The 13,318-nt window shown below is 49.3% G+C and overlaps 1 protein-coding gene across 1 annotated transcript in view; it reads left to right on the forward strand.

Annotated features, from left to right (window-relative positions):
* The window catches only part of LOC146869676 (endoplasmic reticulum protein SC65-like), a 123,159-nt gene extending 110,668 nt beyond the window's left edge, over positions 1-12,491 (forward strand). Inside the window, exons 5-7 of the mRNA XM_085609966.1 lie at positions 6,750-6,895; positions 8,535-8,618; positions 12,043-12,491. Of these exons, the coding sequence (XP_085466092.1) occupies positions 6,750-6,895; positions 8,535-8,618; positions 12,043-12,192 (380 nt within the window). The 3' untranslated portion in view covers positions 12,193-12,491. The remainder of the gene's footprint in view (positions 1-6,749; positions 6,896-8,534; positions 8,619-12,042) is intronic.
* The last annotated feature ends 827 nt before the right edge of the window (positions 12,492-13,318 follow it).

A 13,318-nucleotide genomic window follows, 5' to 3' on the forward strand; every position in this document is an offset into this window, starting at 1 on the left:
ACTGAGCAGCCATTTTAGAATTAAGCCAAAGACTAATAATTGACAAAGTGTTCGGCCATACCAGGAAATGAATCACTGTTTTATCATAACTAGATTTAACCAACTTCGCAGCTCCTTTATGTGCAGTTATGTTATTATGATTGTTATATTTATCATACCTTTATGAGCACATTTTTAGGTTTCACCTGAACAGCGCACATCTATTGGCAAAATCTATTGTTAACAAAAAAAAGCTTACATCGGACTTAGAGCCTGCCCATTACTTACCACTGCTTACCATTGGTGGGTTTCCATGCTACTCTCATTTCCTGCTTCTGATTGGATAGTGCCACCTGCTTCTTTCTGCTTCCAGTATGTGTCCCTACCAAGGAGCATGTGGCTAGTACACCTTCCTGTATTCCGCCAGTATCCTTCCGTTGGGCACGCTCTCCTATAGGTACTTTTAAAAAAACTTTTTGACATGCACTCTTGAAGAGTGCATTTGTCTGCAGTTTTTCTCCCTGCGCTGCCCCTCCTTTGTGTTGCTTGTCCATTTGCCCTGCTCTTGCTGTCTGTTGTGTTACTGCTCCCTCTCTCGTCCCCCACACCTCCTTTGTGTTGCTTGTCCCCACGCCCTGCTCTTGCTGTCTGTTGTGTTACTGCTCCCTCTCTCGTCCCCCACACCTCCTTTGTGTTGCTTGTCCCCACGCCCTGCTCTTGCTGTCTGTTGTGTTACTGCTCCCTCTCGTCCCCCACACCTCCTTTGTGTTGCTTGTCCCCACGCCCTGCTCTTGCTGTCTGTTGTGTTACTGCTCCCTCTCTCGTCCCCCACACCTCCTTTGTGTTGCTTGTCCACACGCCCTGCTCTAGCTGTTTGTTGTGTTGCTGCTCCCGCCCTTCTCCTCGCACCTCCTTTGTGTTGCTTGTCCCCACACCCTGCTCTTGCTGTCTGTTGTGTTACTGCTCCCTCTCTCGTCCCCCACAACTCCTTTGTGTTGCTTGTTTCCACGCCCTGCTCTTGCTGTCTGTTGTGTTACTGCTCCCTCTCGCCCTCCACACCTCCTTTGTGTTGCTTGTCCCCACTCCCTGCTCTTGCTGTCTGTTGTGTTGCTGCTCCCGCCCTTCTCCTCACACCTCCTTTGTGTTGCTTGTCCCCACGCCCTGCTCTTGCTGTCTGTTGTGTTACTGCTCCCTCTCTCGTCCCCCACACCTCCTTTGTGTTGCTTGTCCCCATGCCCTGCTCTTGCTGTCTGTTGTGTTGCTGCTCCCGCCCTTCTCCTCGCACCTACTTTGTGTTGCTTGTCCCCACGCCCTGCTCTTGCTGTCTGTTGTGTTACTGCTCCCTCTCTCGTCCCCCACACCTCCTTTGTGTTGCTTGTCCCCACGCCCTGCTCTTGCTGTCTGTTGTGTTACTGCTCCCGCCCTTCTCCTCGCACCTTCTTTGTGTTGCTTGTCCCCACGCCCTGCTCTTGCTGTCTGTTGTGTTACTGCTCCCTCTCTCGTCCCCCACACCTCCTTTGTGTTGCTTGTCCCCACGCCCTGCTCTAGCTGTTTGTTGTGTTGCTGCTCCCGCCCTTCTCCTCGCACTTCCTTTGTGTTGCTTGTTCCCACGCCCTGCTCTTGCTGTCTGTTGTGTTACTGCTCCCTCTCGTCCCACACACCTCCTTTGTGTTGCTTGTTCCCACGCCCTGCTCTTGCTGTCTGTTGTGTTACTGCTCCCTCTTGTCCCCCACACCTCCTTTGTGTTGCTTGTCCCCACGCCCTGCTCTTGCTGTCTGTTGTGTTGCTGCTCCCGCCCTTCTCCTCGCACCTTCTTTGTGTTACTTGTCCCCACGCCCTGCTCTTGCTGTCTGTTGTGTTACTGCTCCCTCTCTTGTCCCCCACACCTCCTTTGTGTTGCTTTTTTCCACGCCCTGCTCTTGCTGTCTGTTGTGTTACTGCTCCCTCTCGCCCCCCACACCTCCTTTGTGTTGCTTGTCTCCACGCCCTGCTCTTGCTGACTGTTGTGTTGCTGCTCCCGCCCTTCTCCACGCACCTCCTTTGTGTTGCTTGTCCCCACGCCCTGCTCTTGCTGTCTGTTGTGTTACTGCTCCCTCTCTCGTCCCCCACACCTTCTTTGTGTTGCTTGTCCCCATGCCCTGCTCTTGCTGTCTGTTGTGTTGCTGCTCCCGCCCTTCTCCTCGCACCTCCTTTGTGTTGCTTGTTCCCACGTCCTGCTCTTGCTGTCTGTTGTGTTACTGCTCCCTCTCGTCCCCCACACCTCCTTTGTGTTGCTTGTTCCCACGCCCTGCTCTTGCTGTCTGTTGTGTTACTGCTCCCTCTTGTCCCCCACACCTCCTTTGTGTTGCTTGTCCCCACGCCATGCTCTTGCTGTCTGTTGTGTTACTGCTCCCTCTCTCGGTCCCCACACCTCCTTTGTGTTGCTTGTCCCCACGCCCTGCTCTTGCTGTCTGTTGTGTTGCTGCTCCCGCCCTTCTCCTCGCACCTCCTTTGTGTTGCTTGTCCCCACGCCCTGCTCTTGCTGTCTGTTGTGTTACTGCTCCCTCTCTCGTCCCCCACACCTCCTTTGTGTTGCTTGTCCCCACGCCCTGCTGTTGCTGTCTGTTGTGTTACTGCTCCCTCTCTGGTCCCCCACACCTCCTTTCTGTTGCTTGTCCCCACGCCCTGCTCTTGCTGTCTGTTGTGTTACTGCTCCCGCCCTTCTCCTCGCACCTTCTTTGTGTTGCTTGTCCCCACGCCCTGCTCTTGCTGTCTGTTGTGTTACTGCTCCCTCTCTCGTCCCCCACACCTCCTTTGTGTTGCTTGTCCCCACGCCCTGCTCTTGCTGTCTGTTGTGTTACTGCTCCCTCTCTCGTCCCCCACACCTCCTTTGTGTTGCTTGTCCCCATGCCCTGCTCTAGCTGTTTGTTGTGTTGCTGCTCCCGCCCTACTCCTCGCACCTCCTTTGTGTTGCTTGTTCCCACGCCCTGCTCTTGCTGTCTGTTGTGTTACTGCTCCCTCTCGTCCCCCACACCTCCTTTGTGTTGCTTGTTTCCACGCCCTGCTCTTGCTGTCTGTTGTGTTACTGCTCCCTCTCGCCCCCCCACACCTCCTTTGTGTTGCTTGTCCCCACTCCCTGCTCTTGCTGTCTGTTGTGTTGCTGCTCCCGCCCTTCTCCTCGCACCTCCTTTGTGTTGCTTGTCCCCACGCCCTGCTCTTGCTGTCTGTTGTGTTACTGCTCCCTCTCTCGTCCCCCACATCTCCTTTGTGTTGCTTGTCCCCATGCCCTGCTCTTGCTGTCTGTTGTGTTGCTGTTCCCGCCCTTCTCCTCGCACCTCCTTTGTGTTGCTTGTCCCCACGCCCTGCTCTTGCTGTCTGTTGTGTTACTGCTCCCTCTCTCGTCCCCCACACCTCCTTTGTGTTGCTTGTCCCCACGCCCTGCTCTTGCTGTCTGTTGTGTTACTGCTCCCGCCCTTCTCCTCGCACCTCCTTTGTGTTGCTTGTCCCCAAGCCCTGCTCTTGCTGTCTGTTGTGTTACTGCTCCCTCTCTCGTCCCCCACACCTCCTTTGTGTTGCTTGTCCCCACGCCCTGCTGTTGCTTTCTGTTGTGTTGCTGCTCCCGCCCTTCTCCTCGCACCTCCTTTGTGTTGCTTGTCCCCAAGCCCTGCTCTTGCTGTCTGTTGTGTTACTGCTCCCTCTCTCGTCCCCCACACCTCCTTTGTGTTGCTTGTCCCCACGCCCTGCTGTTGCTTTCTGTTGTGTTACTGCTCCCTCTCTCGTCCCCCACACCTCCTTTGTGTTGCTTGTCCCCACGCCCTGCTCTTGCTGTCTGTTGTGTTACTGCTCCCGCCCTTCTCCTCGCACCTTCTTTGTGTTGATTGTCCCCACACCCTGCTCTTGCTGTCTGTTGTGTTACTGCTCCCTCTCTCGTCCCCCACACCTCCTTTGTGTTGCTTGTTTCCATGCCCTGCTCTTGCTGTCTGTTGTGTTACTGCTCCCTCTCTCGTCCCCCACACCTCCTTTGTGTTGCTTGTTTCCATGCCCTGCTCTTGCTGTCTGTTGTGTTACTGCTCCCGCCCTTCTCCTCGCACCTCCTTTGTGTTGCTTGTCCCCACGCCCTGCTCTTGCTGTCTGTTGTGTTACTGCTCCCTCTCTCGTCCCCCACACCTCCTTTGTGTTGCTTGTCCCCATGCCCTGCTCTTGCTGTCTGTTGTGTTGCTGCTCCTGCCCTTCTCCTCGCACCTCCTTTGTGTTGCTTGTTCCCACGCCCTGCTCTTGCTGTCTGTTGTGTTACTGCTCCCTCTCGTCCCCCACACCTCCTTTGTGTTGCTTGTTCCCACGCCCTGCTCTTGCTGTCTGTTGTGTTACTGCTCCCTCTTGCCCCCCACACCTCCTTTGTGTTGCTTGTTCCCACGCCCTGCTCTTGCTGTCTGTTGTGTTATTGCTCCCTCTTGCCCCCCACACCTCCTTTGTGTTGCTTGTTCCCACGCCCTGCTCTTGCTGTCTGTTGTGTTATTGCTCCCTCTTGCCCCCCACACCTCCTTTGTGTTGCTTGTCCCCACGCCCTGCTCTTGCTGTCTGTTGTGTTGCTGCTCGCTTTCTCATCCCCCACACCTCCTTTGTGTTGCTTGTCCGCACGCCCTGCTCTTGCTGTCTGTTGTGTTACTGCTCCCTCTCTCGTCCCCCACACCTCCTTTGTGTTGCTTGTCCCCAAGCCCTGCACTTGCTGTCTGTTGTGTTGCTGCTTCCGCCCTTCTCGTCGCACCTTCTTTGTGTTGCTTGTCCCCACGCCCTGCTCTTGCTGTCTGTTGTGTTACTGCTCCCTCTCTCGTCCCCCACACCTCCTTTGTGTTGCTTGTTCCCACGCCCTGCTCTTGCTGTCTGTTGTGTTACTGCTCCCTCTCGTCCCCCACACCTCCTTTGTGTTGCTTGTTCCCACGCCCTGCTCTTGCTGTCTGTTGTGTTACTGCTCCCTCTCTCGTCCCCCACACCTCCTTTGTGTTGCTTGTCCCCACGCCCTGCTCTTGCTGTCTGTTGTGTTACTGCTCGCTCTCTCATCCCCACACCTCCTTTGTGTTGCTTGTCCCCACGCCCTGCTCTTGCTGTCTGTTGTGTTACTGCTCCCTCTCTCGTCCCCCACACCTCCTTTGTGTTGCTTGTCCCCAAGCCCTGCACTTGCTGTCTGTTGTGTTGCTGCTCCCGCCCTTCTCGTCGCACCTTCTTTGTGTTGCTTGTTCCACGCCCTGCTCTTGCTGTCTGTTGTGTTACTGCTCCCTCTCTCGTCCCCCACACCTCCTTTGTGTTGCTTGTTCCCACGCCCTGCTCTTGCTGTCTGTTGTGTTGCTGCTCCCTCTCGTCCCCCACACCTCCTTTGTGTTGCTTGTCCCCACTCCCTGCTCTTGCTGTCTGTTGTGTTGCTGCTCCCGCCCTTCTCCTCGCACCTCCTTTGTGTTGCTTGTCCCCCGCTTTCCTCCCGCTGTCTGTTTTTGATTCATCTCTTCTTATCCGCACCTCCCTTGTTTTGTTTTCCCATACCCCACCCTCCTCTTGCTGTCCGTTTTTGCTGTGTCCTTCCTCTACTCCGCTGCTTCCTCATGTTGCTTCTCCCCCCTCTCTATCCATTTTGTGCTGCTCCCGCCCTCCTCCCCTGCATCTCCCTCATGTGGCTTGCCCCTTATGTTCTTTTTTAAACATATTGCAAAACAGCGCGGGCTGCTGTGCAATATGGCTTAATAAAAAAACGTGCTATGATGCGGTCAACGCTGGCACTTTTTTCTTGACTCCAAGCCATGTTGCACAGCATCATGTGCTGCTGAGCAACATGTCTAAAAAAAATTGATAAAGCCAATATATCTTGCATAGGCAAGACATATTGGCATTGCCAATGCTTGTTTAATTAAGGTGTCCAAGTCAGAAAGCAGCAAGTTATTAGCAAGCAAAGTTAGGGTTCAATTTGCAAACTACCAATTTCTTAACCAAAGCAGTATTTTAATATGAATGTTCATAAATGCCTGACTCGACTCCTTGGCTAGGTAATTGCATAAGTATTTTACTAAAGAAGGAGATTTGGGTTTTAAACTCATTTTTGCCGAATGCCTCTTAAAACCTGCTTTCAACACATCACAGACTTCTGCATCTCACACTGGGTCCTGTCCCATTTCTTTGAGAAACCCACCAACAAGATGTTTTTGGTGCCTCGTGTCATAAGTGTGAATATATAAATGTCAATCAAGTCTGGCTGCAGATTTTTAAGGAATTGGTTTTTTCTGTGGTAGAATGAGTGGTTTGTGTCTCATGGTGCAGGTGACGGCTTCGCTTCTAGGAAGGTAAGGAAGCGTTATTAGCTTTATTGTTTGACACAGGAATGGTTATAATTGTAAACTCAGGCAGTAAAAGAGCTACAAGAATAATTTACATTTATTGTTGTGCCCCTGTGGTAGCTCAGGTAAAATGTATATTTGGGACCTGGAAGCTCACCTTAGAAGGCCACCTGGTCACCTGGTCTGCTAGGTTAAGCTTCTGGCGGAGGATAGTATTAATATCTCCTTCTGGCACCAAACCTTCCAAGAGAGGCCTTCATGATGGCACATTTGCAGAAATAGCAGCCATTCATTTCTCCACATGCATAGACTCAGGAATGTTCCTGCAGCTGGTAAGAATGCCTGGAAGACCCTGCCTGTACCACTCAGGAAAAACTTGAATATTGTTCTCTCTCTGGGCCCAGTTTGGTTATAGGGTGTTCAAAGGCGGTCTTGGAACTGTGAGATGAGAGCTTCTTTGCGTTTTTGTAGTGAACGACATCAAGAATGCGGTGCAGTGTGTCTCCAGCTACATTCTCTTCGACTCCAAGGACGACGTCATGCAGCGGAACCTGGTGTACTACCGCTTCTACAAGGAGCAGTGGAACCTGCAGGAGGAGGACTTCCATCCTCGAGAGGTAAGAGCAGGGGCTAGAGGCGTTTCAGGAGCGAGTTTCTTGCTCTAAGGTTCTTGCTCCTTAGTAGCCTTACACATTGCCTACATTTGCTATACCTACAGTTCGTGGCCTCCTGCCTCTCATTGGGTCCCGTCACATCTTGTTAAGCTTCTGGTTTTGCTGTTTGCTTTACTGTTTCTTCCTTCCTGGCAGCTGATAAAGTGCTCTGATACCCTCTTGGACCATGTTCACGCTATATAAAACTTTCTAAATAAATATATATTCACTTGTCTGTCAGTGAAGACATCAGAGCCTGGCTACCATGAACACAACAGGCAGGCCATCCATGTCTAGCCTGTTACTGAACTCTCTCTCTCTCCGAAATACCTTTACTAGGGGCAATCTATTCTTTACAAGTTAAGTATTCAGTCTGTTGTGCAGTTTAAAAGATAGAACCACGCTAAAAGTAGAAGGAACCTTAACTATCCTGGTACTGTGACAAAATTAGGGGATGTTTGCTGAGCAGTTGGCCATCTGTGTAGTGCCAGTGTGACACCACTTGCTTACAGTAAGAAATCTGCCCTGATTCAGAGTTTAAAGGATCCTGGAACTTCCTTCAAAAATTGGCCTATATATTTGTTTACACTTTACATAGAGAGGATGATACATCTGCCAGTGTTTGGCAGGTGTCCCACATCCACAAAACTCTCAGGGCCATAGAAGTTTGGTAGTGGTCTGATCTGTGAGGAAAGGTAGGGTGGGAACATTATTTCTCAGTGATTGCTTTTGGTCAACCCCAATTAAAAATGAGTAATTATGCCTTTGAAACTCTGTTATAGTGCTCCATTCCATCAGTACTCAACCATGGCAGTGGTTCACTTGGACTTCCTTAGTATCCCTCAGTCACTGAAGAGCTTGCCAGCATCTCATGAGCAGTTGACAGCACTAGTCAAAACTCCAAATCTATTTTTAACATTATGGTCCCAGAGCTTATTCTTTTACCATTTACACATATAGAGGACGCTGCCATCTCCGTGTTCTTTTGATGAAGACCCCTGCTATTCATCGATTTTTGGAGTCAAAAAGTTGACAAATAAAACTTATTGGTTGGACATTAATTGTGTAACCCAAAAGCTTGAACAACATTGTTGTCCGCCTTTACAAAAGGAACTGTTTATGTAGCCAATTCGTTTTGCTTATTGTTCCCCATTCAGCAGCTACCCTGTTTTGTTTTTGTTTTAATGAATTGAAAAATATCAATACAAGCTTATTTGTGATTCAAAACTTGTCTTACATGTATGTGCGTTTATTCCAGGGGTCTTAGCATGACCAAGCTTCCCCTTAAGTGATTGAGTTTTACTAAATATATCAGAGGGAACCGTTGTCATTGTTTACTCCCATTTTCTCCGGGCTACCAGGAATACCTGGTTCCCCCTTGACCTTTTAGAGGGTTCTTGAAATAAAGCAACAAAAGTGGGGCCGGTCAGAGATAAATGCAATACATACATGGAGGTTTGACAGTTGTATTTTTAACTGCTTTTTGAAGGATGCTTATACTAAAACCTTGTGCTGTGGAACAGATCCTGGAGGCTCTGAATGTCATTCACAATTGTAACTTAATATAAAAAATCACATTCTGGCCTGTTTTTTCCTCTCACAGGAAGCTGTTCGATACCATAACCGGACCACCATTCAAAGGAGCATGCTGGAGTTTGCCGAGCACCATCTTCAGCCAGATGATGAAGTGAGTGAACATGTTGCCCCCTCCACGACCACATTCAAAGGGCTTTTTATTAGCTCCTGGCTTGGCAATAGGGCCTCTTCCTATCCTAGTAACCTAGACAGAGCCACGGTTATTGGTACAGAAACCATGCTCGGGCTTTCCACACTAAATGGGACCCCTCAAATCTAGACTGTTGATGCCCCCTGCAGAAGGTACAGCCACGAGTAAAGACCCAGTCCCAGTTACAAGGGACCTTCCTGCAAGCCATGCGCTGGTTTTTGATGCCTGATGTTTAACCCAGATAGGAGTCTTTTGTAGATTTCTAACAGGAAAAATGAAAAAAGGTTGTTGAGGAAAGGGAGGGGCCACGTGTAGGTGGGTAAGTTTGGACTAAAAGAAAAGAGGGCAGAGAAAATGTTAAATACATAGATAGAAATAACTGTGGGACCTGAGAGATGAACAGACAGTGAAAACAAGAGGTTAATTATGGGGAAGCTTATAGAAGAGACTCTGACCCCATGTGAATGCCACACACACATGAACTGTAGTATGAGATCCCATGTGTTTACGTCAGATCCATTAATCCATTTGACATCAATCTTGGGTGATTAACAGATTGAATAATTTCGAGATCCATTTTTTAGGTCTGGTGCTACAGATAGCATTTAGATGTCAAGGTGCCGATTACGATCCGGTAAAAAAATTCCCCGTACGACTCGTATCCGGTCTTTTTACCGTACGAATCGTACAAGTGCAGTACAAACTGCCAATTACGATTCGCATGGCAAAAAGACCATACGAATCGCATTGGGAAGAATTCCCCACACGTCCTCGGGTCGGAAAATGTGTCCGACACGTCCACGGACGATTTACCGTACAAACGTGAAAAGTGAAGTCCGACCGCGGAATCACGATTCATCCCGTGCGTCCGATGTTACAACCGTATGGAAAAAACACCGTCCGCACCGAACACCCATAGCAAACATGGAGACATGTGCCCGCATACGCGCCGAACACCCCCCCAGCCCCCGTACGTTCGAGTCGTACCCCCACCCGTGTATGTACACCCCTGTATGTGTCGTACTCCCCCGTGTATGTACACCCCTGTACGTGTCGTACTCCCCCGTGTATGTCCACCCCTGTACGTGTCGTACCCCCACCCGTGTATGTACACCCCTGTACGTGTCGTACCCCCACCCGTGTATGTACACCCCTGTACTTTCGAGTCGTACCCCCACCCGTGTATGTACGGTGCGTACCCCCAGCGCTACGCGCTGGGGGTACGCACCGTACATACACGGGTGGGGGTAGGACTCGAACGTACAGGGGTGTACATACACGGGTGGAGGTACGACTCGAACGTACGGGGGCTGGGGGGGGTCGGCGCATACATACGGGGGCTGGGGGGGTCGGCGCATACATACGGGGGCTGGGGGGGGGTACGGCGCGTACCGGGCCACCTACTCTGGTCGTTTCGCGCCGTACTTCGCTTTTCCGGCACTTTTTGGGGGCCGTGAAAATCTTGCCGTCCGGACTGCTGTCGGTTCGAATCGTACTTCCTGGGTCGTGAAACGCTGCCTGAAAACGTCCTGACGTCACGTCGCAGCATTCCCGGATAACATTCGTATGTATATTTTCGTCGGTCGGTGTTTTTTCCGATTCGTACGGAAATGGTGTTTCCGTGTGAATCGTAATTCCATGTTTGTAAAGTTTTACGACCGGGTACGAGTCGGACGGAGAAAACGCTCCGACCGACGGTTCGTACCCGGTTTTTACCGGATCGTAATCGGCACCCAAGTGTTGAAGGCCTATTGTTTACAATACCAATGCTTTGGGTCAGCCCCGTGTCATTTGTGGCTTTTTTGTCAGTCATTTGTCTGCTTCTTACTTGATGGATTCCCTCCATCTTCTTGTGTTTGTCTTTCCTCTGGAGCATAGCTTCTTTACCATCCTTTTTAAGGGGTGACTTTGCTTTGAGCACTGCAAAGGAGTGCAAGTGTTTTCTTGCTCTCGTCTTCACAAGCAGCTTCTCCTGACCATCCTCTGCCTTCCACATGTTGCATGAAACACCAGACCTTGGCACACAAAGGCAGCATGATCTGTGACGGTGGGGCAGCATAGCAGCAAATGACTAGCACATTTATTCAAGGTCTGAGTTCTTTGGAAATTAAATGGACGGCATTTTCATTTCAATTCTGATACCTCCCCAGATAACTTTATGTTCTTTTAAGTATGCGTAATGAACCATTGGTGTTATTTTTAATCAAAATCATGTGCAACAGGCTTTTTACATTATGTCCACTATCTTATGTGAAAGTCGAAAAATAAAACGTGCTGTTTATAAAGATTGAAAATATTTAATCCAATGTGAAGTTTCATGATACCTTAAGATGTGTGTTTGATTTCCCTCCAGTATTTTGTAATGTTTTTTCCCAGCATGCTGTGTAATCAAGCATTGGCAAAACCAATAGCTTAGCCCTTAACTTGCACAATTAAAGTGCGACCTGTTGGCTTAGCTAATGCTTGTTATTGTTGTGTTGTCATAAATACAATATTTAATTTTTCTATCCTACATACGCCCATGTTGCATCATGTACAAAGCGTTCTTTTCTCTTATTGATCTTTTTTATTTTTAAGGACAGACTCTTGTACCCTGACACTTAACCATACTCTGATACGCTAGGGGTAGAATTTTGCTAGCAGCACTTTGAACTCCGATATCATTTCATTTCGGCACTTTAGCGCAACAGAAGTGCATGACAAGCAGGGATAGTCGACATCTGGGGTCTTGGCTGCCATACATACCTTTCTCTCCTTGTTGATGGTATGCATGAAGAGAATGGTGCTTTTCTAACTTCACTTGAATTGTACAGGCTGTCCCTTCATTCCCCTTCAATCGCCCACCCATTAGTCAGCAGTGGTGCCACTGGCAAGCAAGGAAGTAGTGAAAAACACTATAGTTAGGGTGCACTTGGCCCTCCACTCCCAGTGCCCTGGTAACATTGCAACTACTGCACCACTGATAGCTAAACCAGCGAACCCTTCCTGAGTTTCCATAGGGAGCACTTTGCTTTTCTTCTTGGGGTCCTAATAGCCCTTATGGGCCTCCTGCCCTGCCATTCTTCCTCTCTGGAGTACCTTGCTAGGGTTTTCTGTTAGGGTACCTTAGCATCCGAGCACCTCCTCTGTAAGATAAACTGACATCAGAATGGGATCAGACATATAGTACATGTCTACGGCTCCCAAGCCTGGGCCCGAGACCTGTCAGAGTTGTACAAGTCTCACCTATTAACATGATGGCACCCGCCACTTTAGTTATAATGTTACAATACACACAAGGCTTTGAAAAGCCCTTGAGTGCAAACACATTATTGTTTTATAGGAAGTTATTTTTCTACTTACTTTTAGAGACATGACTGTGTTTTTTTTACCCTTCTCATCCAAGATGGAAGTAGGAGCAGAAGAAGATATGGCAGATGAAGAGACACCCTCAGACAGTGAGTTCGAAGGTGAAGGTGATTATGAAGAAGGAATCTACGCTGAAGGGTGGAGGGACCACAAGGTAAAAGGAGACAAAGCTGATAAAAGCAACTGATGGTGGAACATGGGAGAAGATGCTACCTCAACATTCCAGTGATGAACAAGTTATATCCTGGGCAAGATGGGCTCTGATAGCTCCCTGAATCATAAGGTTAGGTCCAGTCCCCTGCCTGAATGCCCAGCTCTAGCTGATATATGTGGGCTGATCGCAGAAGATACAAGAACATCTTGGAAACCCCTGGACCTGTGAAGCCTCTTTAAATTCCAGTACAGAGACACTGACTGCCTGGCATTGAGCTACAACTTCTATGAAGGTCAAATAAAGGCGTGTAAATAAAGGTGTATAGACTCTCATCAGCCAGCATTTGTAATTGAATCCGTTCAAAGGGGTCTGGGTGGATGGAAAGGGTGGTCTAGAAGACTACGGGACCAGGATTCCATGGCTCTCATATTGTTTTTAACTCTCTTTGATCTCATCAAAATGTCAGAAAATATTTGGAGTCCTGGGTTTGACTCCCGCTTAGGAATTCTTGTCTTTCACCACCAACTGTACATTGTCAGGTGTTATAGGGTCCCTTTCTCGGTGTCTGGTAGCAGCACATCTCCTATTGTCTGTGTTCTACTCAACATGTTCCTCACTTTTTGTGACCCAAGTTTCTGCCACTTTTTAGCGCTATTGGTACCAAGTCCTTAAGTAGTCCTTGTGCTTCCAAGTAAAGTAGATATCTCCATCAATTGAAGCCGGTGTACAGTGAAAAAGTACCCTGTTTAGTGGAGGTCACAGAGCTTGGGTCAAAGAGAGGTTCTTAGCAGGTTGAGCTTTGTGCCCCAGTGATGTCTGCTCCCACCTTATGACATTGACATATGCGTCTGCCGAAATGAAGCTTTTCAATACAAAGACTGTCCATGTATCCACCAATATCTGTCCAGAATAAGAGTCTTCCTGCTCAGGTTCTCCACTGGTGTACCGAAACCAGCTGGTGCTCTTCATAGAACTATCTGCAAAGGAAGTAACTGCGTGCAGACCTCTGCCTCTGAGATCAGCCTGACTGCGCGTGCCAAGCTACCAAGGGGGTGAGCAGGGGTTAACTTAGCTGTGTAATATCCTTACCCTGACTAGAGTGATTGTCCCTACTTGGACAGGGTGCACGCCAGTGCCAACTAGAGACCCCCATTTCTAA

Source organism: Triturus cristatus, chromosome 1_1, assembly GCF_964204655.1.
Source record: "Triturus cristatus chromosome 1_1, aTriCri1.1, whole genome shotgun sequence".
Taxonomy (NCBI): domain Eukaryota; kingdom Metazoa; phylum Chordata; class Amphibia; order Caudata; family Salamandridae; genus Triturus; species Triturus cristatus.